This window comes from Piliocolobus tephrosceles, chromosome 8, assembly GCF_002776525.5.
Source record: "Piliocolobus tephrosceles isolate RC106 chromosome 8, ASM277652v3, whole genome shotgun sequence".
NCBI lineage: Eukaryota > Metazoa > Chordata > Mammalia > Primates > Cercopithecidae > Piliocolobus > Piliocolobus tephrosceles.
Window position 1 is genome coordinate 120550786 of NC_045441.1, and position 23186 is coordinate 120573971.

The window sequence follows — 23186 nt, forward strand, 5'->3', positions numbered from 1 at the left end:
AAAATAATCAAGAATTGGTAGTATCCCTAGCAATAGACCTACAGTAGAAGATACACTTTTTTAGGAAGCTGATACCCTAGGCATCTTGTTACTTTTAGTTTTTCATATTTGATGTCTATCAAAATAGAAGGATTTACAGATAATAGGAGTTTTAGATACAAGTCTTAAAATAAGTGCCCTTGCTATGTGAAAGGAAAAAAGGAGATGAAAATTAATATTGAAAATTTTGGCAAAGAACCGAAAACTGTATAAAAAAGGACCAAAATAAAAATGAAAAAGACAATACCTAAAATGCAGATTGCACTTATGAGAATAAAATAAGAATGTACGCAAAAGCATTTTCTGCAATTTAGTATACTTTATGTAAAGTAGCAGTATTATTATAGGCAGGTATTGCTAAGAAAATAATTGTTGCCTGTAATATAGTATTGCAGATGTAAAAAGTTACTCACATTTTAGTGTATTCTAATAATAAGCTACTGCGTGACCTGCTTGTTTCAAATCACTTACGAGGATAATCATGCTATGTAAATTAGTGTTATTTAGTTTTGAATAAGGAGAAATCTTATTTTGCTGAATGTTGATATGTTTTTTAATTCTTCCCATAATCATATGGTAATTGCAAGGATTAGGATAAACGTAGTAGCTACTTTGCTGACCTTAAACTATGGCAAGTATTTTGGTTTCATATACAGTTGATTCTGTTTATTCACAGTAGTTATGTCCTATAAAGTAGTCATGAACAGTGATTTAACAAATACTGAACCATTGCTCCTAGGAAAATACAGGATTAGGTTCCTGTGAATCTTCAGTTACAATATTTCCATCAGCTAATCAATATATAATCTTGTCTTATGTATGTTTCTGTTTAAAGAAACCTTAATATAGGTATTTTTGATTCATTAACATTGAATTCACAGCCAACAATACTATAACTTATATCATAATGATTTTTATCTAACACACGTATTTTCTCCATAAGGCATATCATTTACTTAAACTACCTTGGAAGAAGCTTATAATTGCAGTAAAAGAGTTATGATCTAACCCTTCTTATGTCAATTAAAAAGACATTTTACAACTGCCTTTACATTTTAACCAACCCTAGAGAGTTTTCACCAGTCATCTTGAAAGATATCTTTTCCATGACAGTATCAGTAACTATTGTAACCACACATTTGGTGACAGAGAAGGGTGACATTGTATCTTTAAAGCATTTATGGAATTTTCATTCATGCTACATTTACTCTACCAGCACAGATGATCCAGAATTAACAGCAATGTTTTCTCATTAAGGTCTGAAAATATTGCCCGTATCACTGTGAAAATGGCTTTAACGTTTTTGTTTATACAAATTACAAATACTAAAAGTGAGAATCAAAAAGGAGATAAAAGCATAAGAAATGTAAAAGAAATTAGAAATCACCTGAATTCCATCATCCTGACCTCACCACCACCACCACCACCACCACCACCACCACCACCACCACCACTGCTGTCATTTTGAAGATAATTCAGCTTAACTCTATGCATACACTCACACAGACACATACTTTACATAAGTGGAATACCATATATGTTGGTTTTTTAAATAGGAATAACAAAATAATTGTTTTCTTTTTTTGTCCTCTCATCTCCTCTTCTCTGATAACCAATGCTAACAATCAGGTTTGTGCTCATTCATATCTTTATATGGGTTCATTACATCAAATACAAATTTAAACATGTACATGCATACGTCTGTGTGTACTCAACAAACATACTGGCAAGTGCAAGTGTCATTATTCAGGTAATGATAGTAGGATCTTGTTACCTACTTGATTTCTATTGTATGAATATCTCACAGTTTGTTTATCCATATACCTGTTGATGAACATTGAATCGTTTTCCGATTTTTGGCTATTACAAAGATGTGCCAAATATTAATATAGAAGTGGCTGGATATGGTGGCTCATGCCTGTAATCCCAGCACTTTGGGAGGTCGAGGCAGGCAGATCACTTGAGGCCAGGAGTTGGAGACCGGCCTGGCCAACATGGCGAAACCCCATATCCACTAAAAATGCAAAAAATTAGCCAGGCATGGTAGCTCATGCCTGTAATCTCAGCTACTTGGGAGGCTGAGGCACAAGAATCACTTGAACTTGGTAGGCAGAGGTTGCAGTGAGCCAAGATCTTGCCACTGTACTCTAGCCGGGGCGACAGACAAGGCAAGACTCTGTCTCCAAAAAAAAAAAAAATTAATTAATGCACAAGTCTTTGTGGTTTTAATTTGCATTTTTAAAATGATTAATGTTACCATTCTTTGTATGCTTGTTGCTTTCTTGACTTTTCTGGTGAAGTGTCTGTTCAAAAGGTTTGTCGTTTTGAAATTTGTTGTTTTCTTATTAAGTTTCGAGAGTTCTCTGTATGTTTTGTATTTAAGTTCTTTATCAGATTTATATACGATTTGCAAATATTTTCTTTGCATCCATCGTTTCCCCTTCCTGTTCTCCCCACTCACTGCCCCAGCCTTCCTTCTGTTCCAATATTAGAGGGAATCATCGTTAAGCATGATGCTTAGCTATGGATATTTTATTTTATTATTTTATTTTATTTTATGTATATTTTTTGAGACTGAGTCTCACTCTGTCTCCCAGGCTGGAGTGCAGTGGCACGATCTCAGCTCACTGCACGCTCTGCTCCCCGGGTTCATGCTGTTCTCCTGTCTCAGCCTCCTGAGTAGCTGGGACTGCAGGCGCCTGCCATCACACCTGGCTAATTTTTTTGTATTTTTAGTAGAGATGGGGTTTCACTGTGTTAGCCAGGATGGTGTCAATCTTCTGACCTCGTGATGTGCTCACCTTGGCCTCCCAAAGTGCTGGGATTACAGGCATGAGCCACCACACCGCACCAGCTGGGGATATTTTATATATGCCCTGTGTTAGTTTGAGAAGATTTCCTCCTGTTTGAAGTTTTCTGAGAATTTCTAATCCTGAATGGGTATCGAATTTTGTTGCTATTGTGTCACACCTTAAAACCTTTTTATGTTTCTCTATTTGTCCTAGAGCAGAGTCCAAATTTCTTAATATGGCCACAAATTACAACTCCTTCCAGCAGAAGGTGCAGGGTCTTCTACCTCATGAGTCTTGGTTGGTCTTGTGATTTTCTTTGACCAATAGAAAAGTCTAAGGAAGTGATATTGCAACTTCTAAGCAAGGCCTATAGAAACTTAGAGATAACTGTGCTTGAGGAAAGCCTGTCTAGCTTCTTTGAGGTTGAAAGCCCAATCCCAGTTAGCCCCAGCCTTCCCATTCACCACTCCAATTAAGCCCAGTCCCCTAGCTAGTCCATCAGCTTAATACAACTATATGAATGAATCCAGGAGCTACCAATGGAAAAGCTGTCTAGCAGACCCAGAGAATCATGAGAAATCATGAACCACTGTTGTTTTAAGACACTGGAGTGATTTATTACATAACCTCAGATATACATAGATATAAAATCTGGACTTTTCTAGTCTCATTTTTGTACTTCCTGTTTCTTTGCCAGTTCTTCCCATCAAAGTAAATGATATCACCAGCTACCCTGTTATTCAAGTCAGAAACTACGTCATCATCCTTGATGCCTCCTCTTTTTTCCCTGCATGCAATCTGTCACCAAATCCCATCAATTATTTCTCCAAAATGTGTGTCAAAACTGTCTACTCTTGTCCATCTCCGCATTCTTCTAGTCCAAGTCTCCTTCATCTCAACTCTTTCCTGAGTTTATTGTGACAGCATCCTAACTGGTCTGCCAGTTCTTTTAATCCATTCTCTGTAATGCACATTGTGTGCATATGTGTGTGTAATGTTAATCAGATCATAGCTTTTTGTTGTGCTTAGTAGATCCCATTGCATTTATAATTCAAGCTCCATGTAATTCCACAAACTGCATGATCTGGTGACTGCCTGCCTCTTCATTTTCAGCACATACCATTTTCTGCCCTGCCTACTAGGCTGCGACTGACCACACTGACATTTTAATAGCGGTGCCTAGAGCTAATTTTCATAAGCATTCACTGCTTTTTTTTTTTTTTTTTTTTTTTTTTTGCCTGGCTGGCTCTGTGCAGTAGATTGAATGGTCTCTCCCCCCACCCCCACCCCTACCAAGATATGTGACATCTCAGAATGTAACCTTATTTGGAATAAAGTGTTAGTAAATGTAATTAAGGTAGGGATCTCGAGGCGAGAGCATCTTTGATTAGAGTGGCCTGTAAATCCAACGACAAGTGACCTTACTAGACACAGAAAAGACACAGATACAGGGAAGAAAGATATGTGAAGATGGGTGGCAGAGATAGGAGTTACGCTGTCACAAGCCAAAAAAAATCAAGAGCCACCAGATACTGGAAGAGGCAAAGAAGGATCCTTTCTGGGATCCTTTAAGGGAGCATGGTACTGCTGACACTATAATTTAAGACTTCAGGCCTCCAGAACTATGAGAAAATAAATTTATGTTGTTTTAAGCCATCGATTTGTTACAATTTGTTATGGAAACCCAGGGAAACTAATACACCCTATCTCACCACTGCACTCCAGCCTTGCAACAGAGTGAAATACTGTCTTTTAAAAAAAAAAAAAAAAGAAAAGAGAAGAGAAGGAAAAAGGAAGAGTTGGCAGAAATGGAAGTTGAAAAACTTACCGATAAAGTTAAAATGTGATTCAAACGTTTAAAATTTTACCCGCAGTGTTCTTCAGTCAGACCACTATGTTTTACTTTAGATATTCTAGATTTTTATTTTATTTTTAATAACAAAAATTCTGTCGATATTTGGTTATTGATACTACTGTATATGTACAAACAGATGCTTTTCCTTGGTTTTAGCATTTAGTATATGGGATAATGGATAGTGTACAACAATTTGTATAAAGGCCCATTTTTACTATTACAGTTTCAAGGCTATGCTAAATGAATTGTCAGGGAAAGGTGATGTCTAAGACTCAAAAGGATGACTGAAGAGTGAGAGGAAGGGGGATATACGGGGATGAAGGGAGTGTGAGTTAACAAAAAAGATAGATGTGAATATCTACCTATATTATCTTAAATATGCAGAGATAAAGAGTGCGAACAGACCCATATCGTCTGTTCAGTATGCAGTTGTATTCTTAAAGAAACTTTATATTACCAAAAGACACATTACTACACCTATTAATTTAATAGGGATAAAGAAGGTTAATGACTAGAGAATATCAATTTCAATTTTCCTATGGCAATGTAATAAAGAAGTTTTAATAGCTACTTAGAGTGTAAATGGTATGTAAAAGTAAACAGTCCTTATAAAGTAGTGGTTAAAGCTTTGGTCAGCCGGGGTCAGTGAGTCAGTAGAAATGCTTTTAGCTTCAACTAACAGAAGGTTCTGTTACAGTGGATTAAACAAATAGGTTTTCTGGTTGTTGTTCCCTACGTAAGAAAACTAGAGAAGATTAAATTACTAATTTACAGAAAATAAACATTGAGGTAGGGGGTGTAGTCAGCAAAATCCAGACTGTGGGAAAGTCTTAAGGACAAACAACCCAGTTTCTTCAGCAAAAAATTTAAAGGGGGAAAAATGCAATTGAGAGACACCAGTGTATTAAAAGTTACTTAAGAGGTGTATTAACCAATCATAATTCATGAGCCTTATTTGAACTTCGAACTAGAAAAACCATTTTTTTTAATTAGACAATTGTGGATTTGTGAACAGTGACAGGATTTTTTGATACCATTATATTAAGGAGCTACTGTTATTTTTTTCTGTTATGTAACAGTATCATGAATATTTTTTAAGTCTGTATCTTGTGGAGAAATATACTAAAATATGTACAGTTAATATGGCTGGAATTTATGCAGATTAAAGTGGCTGTGAATGAAAAAGTAAAACTGGAGGTAGGCTGCTGCTGATGAGAGTTGAGTGGCTCACTAATGGTTGTTATCTTTGAGATTCTCTTGGCCATTTCTCTTCATGGTTGCAGTGATTGTTGCAGTTGTAACTGTTCATATAGCAAAGAGGCAGAAGAGGAGGTAGCATTTGTTTCAGGAAGCAAAAATTAACCCATTACAAACTGCTGCTTGCATCTCATTGATCTTTGTCATGTGTCTACCCTTGCCTGGAGGGTATCTAGGAAGAACTAGGGTGGGAATGGAAGTTGGGTCAGCCAACCAACAGTGTAAGCCAGAGGCAGATGGCTTACACAACAGTGTAAGCCAGAGATCATTTTTGATCTCAACTCTGTCATTTATTAACTGTGTAACTATATTTCTTCATCTGTAAAATGAGGATGAAGAGAGTAACCTGTGTTCATATATTCCTCCCACTACTACTGTGAGTGAGCTATTGCATGTAAAAGTCTTAGCAGTGTGCCAAATAAGCAGTTAGTGCTCACAAAATATTGGGGTTATTATCATTGCCATTCTTGTCACCACCAACTTAATTCTTTTTTTATTGAGGTAAAATTCACACATAATATAAAGTTAGCCATTTTAAAGTGTATAATTCAGTGACATTTAGTGCATTTACAGAATTGAGCAACTATCACCTCCATCTAGTTCCAAAATATTTTCATTGTCCACAAAGAAACTTCATATACCCAGTAAGGAGTATCTCTCTTTTGATCTCAGCCCAGCTTTTCACAACCACTAATCTACTTTATGCCTCTATGCATTTACTTGTTCTGGGTAAGTCAGATACCTTTTGTATCTGGGTTGCTTCCACCTTTTGGCTATTGTGAACAGTACCCCTGTGAACATTCATGTACAAATGTATATACCTTCTTTTTTTTTCCACTTCATTTGGGTTTATACCTAGGAGTGGATGCTCTTGGTCATGTGGTAATTCTGTTTAACTTTTTGAGGCACTGCCAAATGATTTTCCACAGTATATCTACCGTTTTACATTCCTTCCAGCAATGCATGAGAGTTCCAATGTCTTTACATCTTTGTCAACACTTATTGTTTTGCATTTTTAAATTATTATTATTATTGCCATCCTAGTGGATGTGAAATAGTATTTTGTGGTTTTGATTTACATTTTCCTGGTGACTTATGATGTTAAGCATCTTTTCATGTGTCTGTTGGCCATTTGTTTACTTTGGGGAGAAAGGGCTATTCAGGTCCTTTATCTATTTTTAAGTTGGGTTGTTTGTCTTTTTGTTGTTAAATTGTAAGGGCATTTTTAATATATTCCAGATACCAGACTCTTATCAGATACATGATTTGCAAATATTTTCTCCCATTCTATAGGGTGTCTTTTTACTTTCTTGATAGTATCCTTTGATACTAAAGTTTTAGTTTTGATGAAATCCAATTTATTTTATTTTATTTGTACTTTTGCTGTCCTATCTAAGAATCCATTGCCAAATCCAAAGTCATGAAGATTTGCCTGTAGTTTTTGTCTAAGATGTTTAAATTTTTAGCTTTTATGTTTAGGTCTTCAGTCTTTTTTTTTTTTTTTTTTCTTTTTTCTTTTTTTCCGAGCTGGTGTCTTGCTCTGTCACCCAAGCTGGAGTGAAGTGGCGTGATCTTGGCTCACGGCAACCTCCGCCTCTGCAGTTCAAGCAATTCTCCTGCCTCAGCCTCCGGAGTAGCTGGGATTATAGTCACCTGCTACCATGCCCAGCTAATTTTTGTATTTTTAGTAGAGACAGGGTTTCACCACGTTGGCCAGGCTGGTCTTGAACCCCTGATCTTGTGATCCACCCCCCCCCCCTTGGCCTCCCAAAGTGCTGGGATTACAGGTGTGAGCCACCGCACCCGGCCAGATCTTCAGTCCTAAAGGATTGATGTTGGATCAGTTTTTATCCATTTTGAGTTAATTTTTGTGTGTGATAAGAGGCAGCAGGACCAGCAAGTTTATTCTTACCACCTTTATCATCCAATATCGTGAAGCATGACATCTCTCCAACAAAACATCTGAATTGTTTTTCTGAATAGCTTTTCCAGCATGTGTTCAAGCAGTGGTGATTTTCCTCTTAATTTTTATAATAGAGAACTATCTGCGTGATGTAAATTGTTCTCTATTTGATTGATCCCATTTTATCCAATGTGCAGTAGGAAAACGAGCTACATTAGACATATCTAGAGTAGATGTGGGTTTTAAATTCGTAAACTTGGCAGGGTTGATTAGTAAATCTTTGTTTGCTTCTAGATCTAAAAATTTTAGTGCTGCTTTCAAACATTGATTTAGTTATTGAAGTAGAGTCCATAGGAATATGTAATTGCTATTTTTATATTCTAATCTTGTTTTATTTGGTTTTGCATAGTCTGGTTATATCTTTTATTGAATACCATTCTTTGATTAGAAGTTATCTCACTAGTTCTTTTTTTCCCCCTTCACCTGCAGTGTTGGGGATAATGTAGTTTTTGAGATCTACTGGAGTGAAAAGTGGTTCTGGTGGGATAACCTTTAAAAGGCTGTTATGTACTATTCAGTAACTTTAAAAAAAAATCTGCTAGTACAGGATGGACAAGGATGAACCTTATACATTCTCCTGTTAACTGGCAATAGTTTTAAAGTTGTCTAACATTTGTTTTAAACAAAAGAGGATAAAATTTGGTTGTTTCTGTTTTTAGTACTTGATTCTAAAGCTCGAAAGGCCTGCTATAGTTCAGAATATCACATTTGGAAAATATGAGAAAACTCATGTTTGCAATTTGAAGAAATTTAAAGTCTTTGGTGGCATGAATGAAGAGAATATGACAGAGCTGTTGTCCAGGTGAGTTATGGTTATGGGGAAGAGAGCTGTCTTCTAAACAAAATGTAGTCTTAGTCTCTTTGTAGCTAATCTGCATGGTTTGGTTTTTCTTTCAAAGGAGAAAAGAGTATTCCTTCTCTTCTATTCCTAATGCCTTAGTTTAATACTGTGGGTTGAGTTAGCTTTCTTTCTTTCTTTCTTTTTTTAAACCAACAGACCCTAGTTAATATTTTTACCAAAGAAGAATCAAACTTTTTTGTTTCTCCCTTTTTTAATTGTATTTTTGAGCTGTTAATGACTTCAGAAATATTTTCAGCTTTAATAAAATTTTTTGCTATAATCTTTGCTATAAAAAAATACAGGCTCTATCCAAAATGCTAAGATTAATTGCCTTAATCCAGAAGCAGTGGTTTACTGTAAGTTGGAGACTAAAAAGAGGAATGTTTTATAAATTGAAAGATGCATGCCTGTCACTTGGAAGGAGCTCAGTAAATTTGAGTTTTAATAATATTAGACAACCAGGAATGAATGTGTTAATTTGCTGCCCAGCAAATGAAAAATCAGATAGCTAATAGAATGGACGAATGAAACCATGGAAATTCAGAATATATTTGTGATGGCTGGGCACAGTGGCTCACGCCTGTAATCCCAGTACTTTGGGAGGCCGAGGCAGGCGGATCACAAGGTCAGGAGTTCAAGACCAGCCTGGCCAACACAGTGAAACCCTGTCTCTAATAAAAATACAAAAATTAGCTGGGCATGGTAGTGGGCAACTGTAGTCCCATCTACTTGGGAGGCTGTGGCAGGAGAATCGCTTGAACCTGGGAGTCGGAGGTTGCAGTGAGCCGAGATCATGCTGCTGCACTCCAGCCGGGGCAATACAGCAAGACTCTGTCTCAAAAAAAAAAAAAAAGAATGTATTTGTGATATGGTATGGCCCATTAACATAATATTTTATATAAGCAAATACTCTATACTGTATTTTATTTCAGTCATGAGAGTTAGGAAATACAATAGCAACCTGAGGGTGAGTGACTTTCCCATAAATCCTTATGTCAGTCCTAGATGTTTAAGTAGAGAGGTGATATGCATTTATTTTTATTTAGGATAAAGCAGATGCTATTAAACAGAGTAAGGCTGGCTTTGAAAATTTGTTGAACTATAAAGGAAACATTGGCGTCTGAGAATTAAATAACTGAATTCTTTGGTGAATTCTAATATGTGGTTTTGTTTAAGTTGTTGGATTTGACTGTGAATTGTTTTTTAATTTCCTTGTTACCATTTGAAAATTTTGTTATATTCAGTTATCCATTCAGGACACTAGGCCCTGTCATACATTTTGAAGCACTGTAGCTATATTCTTTATAATACTGAACATTTTTCATTAATCCTCATATAATTAAGAGAATCCAGTTATAATGCTGTTGATTTGAATGTGCTAGTTTTGACCTATATGCCCATGTTCCACTACTTGTTTATATTGTCTTAGTCATAATATTTTGAGCATTAGTTTGAACTTAAAACCTGAGTGTGCATTAGTTTGTGTTCTAGTGTATTTACTAAATTATGAAGTCAGATTTAACAGCCTTACTTTTTTTTCCACAGTGGCTTAAAGAATGATTATAACAAAGAAACATTCACCTTGAAGCATAAAATTGACGAACAGATGTTCCCTTGTCGATTCATTAAAATAGGTAAGATTTTAGCATTTGGGAATAGAAACAAATTCTTGGTATCATTAGTCAGCAAACTATAGCCCATAGACCAAATCCTGCAGGCCTCTCGTTTTTTTAAATACAGTTTTATGGGAACATTGCTACACTGGTTTGTTTACATATTGTCTGTGTCTGCTTTTGTGCTACAGAACCACATAGCCCACAGAGCCCCCTAAATTTACTCTTTGGCCCTTTATAGGAGAAGTTTGCTGACTTCTGCTTTTTATAAATTCATTACTAAATGTCAGTTATTTCAAGTGGAATCTTTTCCATATGTTTTCTCATTTGAAAGTTTTCTAAGATTTTATGGGATCTAGTGATTTAATTGCCTTAATTTTATGGAAGGTTTATCACTTATACTAAAACAATAGTATTCTAAAACCAAATACTGATAAAATCCTTAAGGCAGTATGTTATGGTTATTATCTGTTATGTTCTTTTATTTTATTTTATTTTATTTTTTTAGTTAAATGCTGGTCAGACCCATTAAATTTATTTAATAACCCATCAATAGGTTATAAATCACTGTTTGAAAAATATTACCTTAAGGCATGTATTTCTTTAGCAAGTATTTTAGCTTAAGAAAGTATTTGTAATGCATCCTCAAAATGAGTATTTTTCAGGTGATTTTGTTTCCTTTAGGATTTATTATTTAGAAGGTAGGGAAGTTGAGGACTTAAATCCTGGCTAACACGGTGAAACCCCATCTCTACTAAAAATATAAAAAAAAAATTAGCCGGGCATGGGCGCCTGTAGTCCCAGCTACTCGGGGAGCTGAGGCGGGAGAATGGCGTGAACCCATTAGGCAGAGCTCCCAGTGAGCTGAGATCACGCCACTGCCCTCCAGCCTGGGAGACAGAGCGAGACTCCATCTCAAAAAAACAAATCTTCTAATTTATAACCATGTTGCATACTTTTGAGAATATTATATTAATATGGGGATTAAAGTGAATTAGATACTTTGAAGAATAATAATAAAAGCCAGATTCCACATTTTGATTTGGGAGAATAATTACTCTTTTGGAACAAACATAGTCATTGTTTGCCAATCTATCAAGAGTTACTGCCGTTTTGTTTTGTGATTCAGATAGTTCTGTTGGGCAAAAGAATATTTGAGGTCTTAAGAAAGACTGCTTATATACAGAAACTGTTTTTGGAACAATTGGATTCTAATATGTCACTTAGTAGTATTATAATTTCTGTTATAATAAATATAAATAAAAACCTATATTCTATTTTCTTATAAGAATTTATGAGCAAGCAAATTTTAAAAATAAATTTAACTTTCGGTTATTTCCTTCTTTTATACTGAGTAATGTTTTCATCATTATTTAGACTTACCAGTTCCTAAAGACCTTTGCATAGCTTTAACAATTTTATGATTTTATATTTCAAGTATACAAGCAGTGGAAATGTGCACCTTTTCTAGCTCTGTCAGCCTTTTTTCTCCTTTCTTTTCTTTTTTGCTGAGTATTTGAATATGTACACCTAAAAAATTTCCCCCCAGCTTTACTAAGATATAATTGACAAATAATTATATGTATATTTATGGTTTACAATGTGATGTTTTGACATATGAATACATTGTGAATTATTAAATCAAGCTAATTAACATATCCCTCGCCTTACATACTTAAGATTTTTTTGTGGTGAGAACATTTAAGATCTACTCTCTGAGCAATTTTCAGTTGTTATTACTATAGTCACCATGCTGTACAGTAGATCTCATTCTAGATGTAGAACAGTAGATAAGTTCTACAGTAGAACTTACTCTTTCTGTTTGACTGAAACTTTTTACCCTTTCACCAACAGCCACCCATTTCTCCTATCACCTTTTTAATTATAGGGCATAATGATGTCTTTTACTTGATCTAGGGTTAGTTTTATGGTATTAGGCAAAATGTTAATTGGAGCTTTCCAAATAATAGTAGACACTTATTAGCCCATTTTCTATTTAGAATTAATATATGGATAACTTAGTATGTCTTACTTTTCTCTAAAAGATGTTAATACCAGTCAGCAGTATCTGCTTCCCAGCCCTTTCCCAACATACTTTTAAGAACTTTTGGTAGGCCGGGCACGGTGGCTCATCCCAGCACTTTGGGAGGCCGAGGCGGGTGGATCATGAGGTCAGGAGTTCAAGACCAGCCTGGCCAAGATGGTGAAACCCCGTCTCTACTAAAAAATACAAAACTTAGCTGGGCGCGCTGGTCGGCGCCTGGAATCCCAGCTACTCGGGAGGCTGAGGCAGGAAAATTGCTTGAACCTGGGAGGCGGAGTTTGCAGTGAGCCGAGATCATGCCACTGCACTCTAGCCTGGGTGAGACAGCAAGACTCTGCCTCAAAAAAAAAAAAAAAAGAACTTTTTGTTTTAAGTAATATAAGGAAAATATGGAACTAAAAGGCCATATGTTAGGTCAGTAGTTTTAGTTTGTCATGTTTTCTTCAAAAGTTATTCCAGTAGACGACTTGAATGATATATAGCTCTCTCGGTGGTAATTTAGCACAGACATTTATTTGGTTCAGGTAAATTGTTAGAATTTGACTTAAAAGAAAAAAAGCTTTTGAGTATTTTACATCTGTGTTCTATAGTGACATGTTTGAAAGATCTTGCTGTATTTAAAAAACAAGTTAATGCCTACACGGCACAATTTCTAAATTTAGTCAGCCTTCAATTATTCACAGTAATGGAGAACAGAAGCAAGGCTAACACAATGGCAGATCGTCTCTAAGTTGTTTATTGATATGTAACTATAATAATTTTCATTTATAATGAATATAGCTTATTCATTTAAGTTTTGCTTAATGCAAATTGAAGTAAGTTTGGTCATAAATTGTTAACAAGGAAAATAGCCCACATTTCTGCTGTGTGGCAGGGGTTAAGTTTTAAGATCTGTTGTGGGTAATTCAGAGTACCAGCAAAGCTGAACTGATATCATTGGACTGCCTTCCTTCAGGTAAATTTTACTTTCTTAAGTTACCTTTTGTATAAAATGAGGATATTAATGCTTTTTCTGTCTAATGGTAGGATAGGTAGCTGTATTGGATATTTTCTTGAGTTTTGTTCTAGTTTGTGGATCTGTGGTTTTAATTTAAGAGTGCATTTATGGAAGAAATGATTTCATTTTGGATATCTCTTTTGTGCATTTTTATACTTATATTTTTAAAGCTTGTGTTTACATGCCTTCTAACATGTAGTATTTTAGGGACTTTGATGGGAATTAGTGTAGAAGGAGAGTTGGCTTTAGAAAGAAGCTTGGTTTTAGATAAGACCTAGAGGTAAAAGGAAAATTTAGTAACAGAGGTGAGTTATTAATTGGGAGACTGGATTCCAGAGGGCAAGTTAAAGTTCGGGAAGGGAAACCTCAGCAGGAGACTAGATCAGAGGAAAGTAAACATAAAGTGGAGTGGGATGAGGGTATTGGTTACAGATGGCTCGAAGGGTTTACATTCTGATTCATAGTCACAATAACAGCTGTATAAAGAAATCAGGGGTAGGTGAGGGCAAAAGGAGGTACAGGGTCTTGGAAGGATTCAGGGAGAGTCTTGGTTTTTGGTAAATGGAGAGATGTAGATTTTTGTAAAGGAGTCAGCTGCAGCCTGGATGATTGTGGAGACTTCAGAGAGTGGCTTTTGCTCTGGCTGGATGTAGTGTGAATTCTGAGCATGAAGTCTGAGTATTAAGTCCAGGAAGCCCTTTAGGAGAGCATGTGGAAAAGTGACATTTTAGAAGTGTACTGTTAAGAGGAAAATTAATATAATAATAATAGATAACAGCTAACAATTATTGAACACTTAGTATGTGCCAGTTACTGTGCTAAGTATACTTATGTCATTAAATCTGTAGTAGAATAGTAGATGCACTATTTCAGAATAGTTAATCTTGAATTTTTAGGATCTCTCGGAACCTCTTTTTTTTTTTTTTTTTTTGGGATGGAGTTTCGCTCTGGTTGTCTAGGCTGGAGTGCAGTGGCACGATCTCGGCTCATGGCAACCTACTGCCTCCCATGTTCAAGCAGTTCTCCTGCCTCAGCCTCCCGAGTAGCCAGAATTACAGGCATGCACCACAATGCCAGGCTAATTTTGTATTTTTAGTAGAGACAGAGTTTCTCCATGTTGGTCAGACAGGTCTTGAACTCCCGACCTGAGGTGATCCACCTGCCTTGGCCTCCCAAAGTGCTGGGATTACGGGTGTGAGCAGTGGCAGGGTCTTGCTGTGTTGCTCAGGTGGCACAATTAGAGCTCACTGCAACCTCCAGCTCCTGGGCTTAAGCCATGTTCCCATCTCAGCCTCCCTAGTAGCACACCACCACACCTGGCTAATTTTAAAAACAATTTTTTTGTAGAAACTGAGTCTTGCTGTCTTGCCCAGGCTGGCCTTTTTATGAAAAAAGGCGACACACAGGGATGTTGATTATATTCATGTCTGATTGTCCTGTGGGGAAAACTGGTGGCTGAATCCTAGAATACAAACTGCTAGCCTTGGGATATGTATTAGGAGTTTCTAGTTCTTTTATTTGATGAGGGAGGCATCTTTTATTAGGGAACAAAAACATGTGCCTGGAGCTTTAATTCACTTTTAGATTTCTTACAGTATTCTATATGCATTATTAGTATTGTTAATGCTATCAAAAATCACTGGCATTTGAAGTGAGTGGACATCATTCTGCTCATTTTTTACATTCCCTTTTAGTCATGAAAATTAATTATATTATTTATTCATCTGTAATATATGATGCCCTTTGGTGAGATAACTTCATGATTTACCTCCTTCCTCTAAAGGTATTCTTTAAAGGTATTAAAAATTATAACTAATTTTATTCTAGAAATATTTCTATTGGACCATTGGGTAACAGAATAAGTTTCACTGCAAGTGTTTTAAAAGGTTTTTGTTTTGTTTTGTTTTGTTTTTTAAGAGACAGTGTCTTTCTCTGTTACCCAGGCTAGAATTTAGTAGTGTGGTCATAGCTCACTGTAACACTGAACTCCTGGGCTCAAGTGATCCTTCCATCTGGCCTCCCAAGTAGCCAGGACTACAGGCGCATACTATCATGCCCAGCTGATTTTTAATTTTTTTTGTAGAGATAGGGTCTCACTATGTTTCCAGGATGGTCTTGAACTCCTGGGCTCAAGTGATCCTCTTGCTTCCGCCTCCCAAAGTGTTGGGATTACAGACGCGAGCCACTGCACCAGGACCAATAAATGAATTCTTAATGAGACTTGGACCTGGAAATCTCTAATATTATATGTCTGGTGACATATATAGACTATATTCTTGTGCTTTTTGAGTTTAGAATCATATTTTATTCTAACTCTTATACTACTTGATGGTTATTGCTATGTGATTTAGTAGATAAACTTTTAAATGACACTGCTGCATAAAGAAATAAACACTAAAACAATAATGATAATTTAATATTTGTTATTAAAAAAAAACTTTTTGAAATACATAAACAAAGGCATATTAAATATCCCAGGAGTACTTCATACATTCTCATGACTGGTTGCTACTGCCTGTGTCAGCTTCCTTTATATCAGTGGTACCCAACTTTTTTAACACCAGCAACCAGTTTTGTGGAAGACAATTTTCTACGGATCCAGAAGTAGGGGCAGGGTGTGGCAGAGAGATGGTTTTGGGATGAAACTTTTCCACCTCAGATCATCAAGCATTCAATTCTCATAAGGAGTGTGCAACCTAGATCCCTTGCATGTGCAGTTCACAGTAGAATTTGCACTCCTTTGAGAATCTGATGCCAATATTGATCTGACAGGAGGCAGAGCCCAGGCGGTAATGCTCCCTCATCCGTTGCTCACCTCCTGCCGTGCGGCCGGGTTACTAACAGGCCATGGACCTGTACAGGTTTGGGCCTGGGGGTTTGGGACCTCTGTTTCAGATGACAAAAATACGTAAAAGTATTGTACCCCATATGTCTTCCTTATTCAGTCGGATATTGGAAATCATTAAGCCTGGTATCAGCTATTCTGGATATTCTATTTTGATGCTTCATCAAAACTCTACAAGTGTTAGTTTCTTAAAGATAGTTGCATTATTGATTCTGAAACTGCATCAGTGAATCTATTGCTACATTAAAATTCACTGGTCTATCTTGGACTTTTTACCCAGGTGTGATTTTGTAACATTCATTGGTTATTTAGAAAATAACCTGAATGATACAGATCTCCCAAATGTTGAAACACTTCATTATATAATATTTTAAAAATCATATTTATTAATATCACAAGTAATCTCATTTAAAAACATCTAAGCGTTGGGAATCAGTTAGTCTCATAGTGGTGGGTACTTAGCTTCCAAAATTCTAATTTTTCTCTTGAAAGCTTAGTTTTTATCCTTGACAGCAAATATCATTAATTATTTTCCTTGAAATGACATGTAAATGTTTGGCAAATACCCAAATCTAAATAATCATAGGTTGTCTGTTTTTCTTTCAAGAATAAAATGGCAACCCATGAAAAATAAATTGGTTTTTAAACTAACAACTTGAATAATTGTACAGGTCCTTTCCTTGAGATAACCATTGTGCTTTGGTATACAACAAAAATGCTTTATATGCAATTCTTATTTTGTCACACAGGATATTAAAAAGATGTGTACTTAATGATGGGAGTTTAATAAAATTTTCTATGCCATCGGCAAAATTTTATTTTATTTTATATTTATTTATTTATTTATTTATTTATTTATTTATTTATTTATTTATTTTTATTGCCAGTTTATGGTGGTGAGGAGTACAGTGCAATTTGTACTTACTGAGCACTACTAGTACTGTTTGGTGCCATTAGTTTGGTACCAAGGTGCCAGAAGTTTTACACACCATTGCTTTTGTGCCATTAGTGCAATGTTGCTATTATTAAAAGGCTAGAAAACTGTTTATTGTGTTATTTTGAAAAATAGTTATTTTGAAAAATAACTAGTGTTGCTATTAAAAAAAAAAAATAGTTTTGACTACATGGGACCTCCGGAAATACCATTGGGATTTTGATTGACATGATGTTAAATTTATAATTAATTGGAGAAAACTACACATTTACAACATTGAGTTTTCCTACATAGGAACATAGTATGTGCTTTCATGTATTCAATTATTCACTACAATTTTATATTTTCTTATAAATGTTGTGTATTTTAAGTTTATTCTGAGATATTTTCAGCTTTTTGCCATTATAAATAGGACTTTTTTGAGTTATATTTTCTAATTGGTTATTGTAGGTATAGGAAAAGTTGATTTTTGTGTGTTTACCTTGTTTACAAATAAAAAGTTTTTCAAATGAATATATATATATATATATTTTTTTTGTTTGTTTGTTTGTTTGTTTACATTGAGACAGTCTTATTCTGTTGCCCAGGCTGGAGTGCAGTGGTGCGATGGCAGCTAACTGCACCGTCTGCCTCCTGGGTTCAAGAGATTCTCTTTCCACAGCCTCCCGAGTAGCTGGGATTATAGGCGCATGCCACCATGCCTGGCTAATTTCTTCTATTTTTAGTAGAGACGGAGTTTCACTGTGTTGGCCAGGCTGGTTTTGAATTCCTGGCCTCAAGTGATCTCCTGCCTCAGCCTCCCAAAGTGCTCGGATTACAGGTGTGAGCTACTGCTCCTGGCTCTCTTGAATTTTTTTAGGTAGACAGGTCATCTTTAAATTACAATTCATTTTTCTTAATTTGGTTGGTTGTTTGTGTCCTTATTGCACTGGCTGAGACCTCTGATTAGTGTCTAATAGTAGAGATATTGGACCTGTTTGTCTTGTTCTGACTTGAGTGGGAATACTTAGTATTTTCCCATTAGGTTTAATTTTTAAGGTTTTTGATGCTTTTTTAAAAAATGTAGGTAAGGAAATTTTTTATTTTTTATTTATTTATTTATTTATTTTTATTTATTTATTTATTTATTTTTTTGAGACGGAGTCTCGCTCTGTCACCTGGGCTGGAGTGCAGTGGCCGGATCTCAGCTCACTGCAAGCTCCGCCTCCCGGGTTCACGCCATTCTCCTGCCTCAGCCTCCCGAGTAGCTGGGACTACAGGCGCCAGCCACCTCGCCCGGCTAGCTTTTTGTATTTTTTAGTAGAGACGGGGTTTCACTGTGTTAGCCAGGATGGTCTCGATCTCCTGACCTCGTGATCCGCCCGTCTCGGCCTCCCAAAGTGCTGGGATTACAGGCTTGAGCCACCGCGCCCGGCAGGAAATTTTTTATTGCCTTGTATTGCTTATACATTGAGGGTTTAAAAATAATAATGTATTAAAGTTACCAAATGTGTTTTTTATTTTGTTAATGTGGTACATTATATTAATATAGCTCCTATTATTTATTGAACTGTCATCTTTCCATTCCTGGAATGAGATCTATCTGGTTACAGTGAAAATCTGATTGAATTTTTTTGCAACTTTTCTCCTTTTAATTTGTATTTAAATATGTATTCATAGCTGTGATTGGCCTTAAGTCTTTTTTCTTCTAATTTGGATTTCAGGGTTATGCCACTGATAAATAATTGAACTTTCAGTCTCTTTCAGTGTTCTGATGTAGGCTAAATTCTGAAGTAATTTTTTGCTGATTGTACATTTGGTAAAATTTACCTGTTAAATCATCTAATTCTGGTGGCATTTATTTGGGGTAGACATATGAACATTTTTAATTTATCGTACAGTGTTTTTATTAACTAAGGAAATCTTACGTTGGCATGGGTCATCTATTTCGTTTTACTGTTGTAGCCTTAGCACCACGCTAGTCATATCAAAGATGCCCAGAAAATTTGTTGAATGAATCCTTATAAGGTTGAATAGTGCCTTTACTTTGCTAAAGTTTTATTTGAACTGTGTTAATATTTTTCTTCTTCTTTTTATTTCTTCTTCTTAAAGTTCCACTCTTGTCCTGGGGACCCAGCTTTAACTTTAGCATCTGGTATGTTGAACTTAGTGGCATTGATGATCCTGATGTAGTACAACCTTGTCTCAACTGGTATAGCAAGGTAGGACTGTATTTTAAATCCTGACTTTAATGGCTATAAAAGGAGAAATATGTCAATCTCTTATTCATTGAGAATAATTTAAAATATTCAAAATAATAATAACAACAGTTAGCTAACGTTTTATTAAGCACTTCCAGTCTGACAGCTTTTAAGTGATCCTGATAACTCACTTTGTCATTATCACTCTATGAGACAGGTGCACTTATTATCCCCATTAGTTTATAGATGAAGAAATGAAGCACAGAGAGATTAAATAGTTTGCCTAGGGTCACACAGTTGTAAAGTGCTTGAGCCAGTGTATGAACTCAGGCAGTTTGGCTCCACAGTCTGCTTTTATTATACCCATTTGACTCTGAATTTTGTTTTTTTTTACTTGTATTCATATAAATACTTAAAACATAGTTTTTAGTGGGATAGTTTTGCAGTCTAATGGAAAATTTAAGATGTGGATGTGATTTAGACTCCTAAAGTAGTCAACAAGGTTAAAAAATATTGCTGTTTAATATAACTGTAATATATATTGTTAACAAGGTAGTTATGATAAATCTTTTTTAGAGGCCAAGAGTAAGTTATAGTTAATTAATTATAATTAATTAAGTTATTAATTAATAATAGTTAATTATAATGTAAGGATTAGATGTTTAATGACCTTTTATTAGGTAAGAAGTCAGCTATCAACTGATTTGTGTTTCAGATCTTATACATCTTCCTAAACACATTTTATTTTCTTGCCTCATTAAAGGGTAATGCCTATAAGTAAATCATTGTTGTTTGATTATCATACAGGCTTCCGTGTCATCTGTTTGTTTGAATAGTGGTATACTTAGGAAATTTGACATAGCCCCAGAACATACTCCTGAAGTTGACATTTTTTTAAAAAAATCGTTTTTATAAGATTGTGATTTTGGCATCTGTCCTATTAGGGGAAAATTTTAATAAATTAAGTGCCTGCTTTTTGGATTCCAGTTAATTGAGATGTCTACTTTATAGCTGCTTAATAGATGAGGTAGTTCAGATTTAGAAAACAATTAAATTGGGCCGGGCGCAGTGGGTCTCACCTGTAATCCCAGCACTTTGGGAGACCGAGGTGCGCAGATTGCCTGAGGTCAGGAGTTCGAGACCATCCTGACCAACATGGTGAAACCCTGTCTCTACTAAAAATACAAAAATTAGCTGGGCATGGTGACATGTGCCTGTAAGCTCAGCTACTTAGGAGGCTGAGGCAGGAGAATTGCTTGAACCCATGAGGCGAAGGTTGCAGTGAGCTGAGATTACGCCGCTGCACTCCAGCCGGGGAGAGAGAGCAATACCCTGTCTCAAAAAAAAAAAAATTACATTTAGTCTGTTTTTGATGATTTTTGAGTCATAAAACATGTTTGTAAATTTGAAGTATCTGTATACTTGATACTTGTCATTCAAGTAATAGCTTAAAAACCAAAAATAGAAAGCATAGTATAATTGTATGTGAATTATTTCATGTTTTTTTGTGCTGTCAGTACCTGCATTGTAATGGGATTAATAGACACTATGGAGTTATAATTTTTACAATATTAAGTGGAGTTTAAGAAATAGGTGTTCTCCCTTTCTTCAAAGTTGAGACTCTGGAATTAGGTTTGGTTTAATAACTTTTGGCTACATACTTTGTAACCTTGGACAAGTTAATTGGAACAGGCCAAGTTTTAGTTTTGCTAGTTAAAAGAGCCAAATAATGATACCTAATGAATCAGGTTAGTATGCTGCTTGGCACATAGTGTTAATACATGCTCAGTGTAGATTAGTTATTTTTACTGTTGTTAACTGTTTCCTACAGTATCATCTAACCAAATCTCTTCTTTCCATACTTAAACTCTGTGTTCTAGTAGTACCGTGAACAGGAAGCTATTCGCCTTTGCCTAAAACACTTCAGACAACACAACTATACAGAAGCTTTTGAGTCACTGCAAAAGAAAACCAAGATTGCACTGGAACATCCCATGTTAACAGATATTCATGACAAGCTGGTGTTGAAGGGTGATTTTGATGCTTGTGAAGAGCTGATTGAAAAAGCTGTAAATGGTATGAAACTTAGATTGGTTATTAGGGTAAATTCAAGTACGTACGGGAAACTTTCTCAAAAAGAATATAGGCTTATGCCAGTTATTATTCTAATTTTTTTTCTTGTTTTTTTTTACTCAGTTAAAGATTATTAGCTCTTTGGATTAGGGACTTCTTTCATGTAAAATAGATCCATGATGTAATGAGACTTTAAAAAGTGAAATGTACTTGAACTCACATATAAATTTAAGTTGTCATCTTGGGAAACCGTGCACTTACAGATGATAACATTAACTAGCATTAAATTGTATCAGAAAAAATATTTTGATATTGATAGCCAATATTTATTAACAGTGTAGTTTTGAGGAGAAGGGGGGGCTAGATAATAAAAAAAGTTATTAATAAGCAATTATATGTAAGGAACAAGGAGATTTGTATTGAAAATAACTTCGTTGTGGTGTGAATACTATATAATTGCCGATTTTCTTGTGTGACCTGTAATCTGGCTTCGAAAGAAATGTGAATAGTTGAACATCTATATTATCTCCCAGGGTATTGACTTTGGACAGTAACGCTCATTTGGATATTTAAGGTCTGATGCGTTTTGTTATTTAAACTAAAAAGGGCTTCCACGGTAACTTTCATAGTGACAAAGAACAGAATAGTTGTACAATATAAAACTTGTGGAATTGAAATTGGTGCATCTTTTATAGGAAGAAATAAGAAATAATACATTTTTCAGTGATTTGCTCTCATTTTCATTTTATCACAGTTATCATCTATTACTAGGTATTCATATTTATTAGATATTGGGTAGCTAAAAGAAAACCAGACCTGCACTGCCTTCTTTGAGTTTATAAATGTAAAGTTAACTTAACATGAATTGCTTTGAGCTCCACTTTTTAAAATATGACAAATCTGCTTCTAAGCCTTGTACATTGTTATTGCTTACTTGATTGATGATGATACTTGCAAATAAATGATTGGTATGTTTGAAATTGAGTATATTTTGGAGTATAAACAATTAAAACACATAACTAATCTCTTACCAGACTTTGAAAAGCTACCAATAAAAGTGTGTGTGTGTGTGTGTATATGTGTATGTGTGTGTATATATATATGTATGTATGTATGCCATTTCTAGGAGTGAATTCTGTATTTTTTTTTTTTAACCTCATAGAATGGGGAAGGCATAGGTAATTTTAGAGCTTTTTTGTTTGTTTCAGATATTTATCAGTAAGGCGTTTATTATTTTGTGAAGAGAAAGCAAAACAACTGCCATAGGCAACTCTATACAATTAATAAGCTAAAAACAGTTACATATTTTAAAGCTGTCTTTAGTGACGTACTGAGTTGGTTAGGATTAGCTGATAAAAATCTTGTGCAGTTTTAGTATCTACAGAGACTTAACTTATCCTTTGGCTCTAGAAAGGAACCAAGTTTAGAGAAATTAGTAGTTGCTCAATTCTTGAAACTTACAGCCACATCATAGTTTTTGTACTATGAATACTATGGCTCTCTAAAGTGGCCTGGAACACTGTTAGTTAATAAACATTCCTTTCAGGGTTGTTCAGTTTGCTTCTGACCTCATTGATGATGATTTGTTGGACAAATAAGGAAGTAAACAGTGCAGAGTTTTTTGGCTTCTGCTCTATTAAAAACATAGCAGAGAAGGACAAGAAGTTCCTGCCTGCTAAATAGGAAGATCTAGGGAATCAAAAGAATCTCTGTCAAGCTTCTTGTAATGGAGGATACAAAAGCTACTTTTAGT

General features: G+C 35.4%; 1 protein-coding gene across 5 annotated transcripts in view; it reads left to right on the forward strand.

The window, feature by feature from the left end:
* MKLN1 (muskelin 1) overlaps positions 1 to 23186 on the forward strand; it is a 163897-nt gene that overhangs the window by 44464 nt on the left and 96247 nt on the right. For 4 of the 5 annotated variants that reach the window (XM_023207840.1, XM_023207837.1, XM_023207838.1 and 1 more), the window contains 4 exons: positions 8566 to 8708; positions 10293 to 10381; positions 19272 to 19381; positions 21244 to 21436. In XM_023207840.1, coding sequence (XP_023063608.1) covers positions 8566 to 8708; positions 10293 to 10381; positions 19272 to 19381; positions 21244 to 21436 — 535 coding nt within the window. Of the gene's footprint in view, positions 1 to 8565; positions 8709 to 10292; positions 10382 to 19271; positions 19382 to 21240; positions 21437 to 23186 lie in introns of all 5 variants that reach the window. The other variant, XM_023207841.1, reaches the window with a different exon arrangement.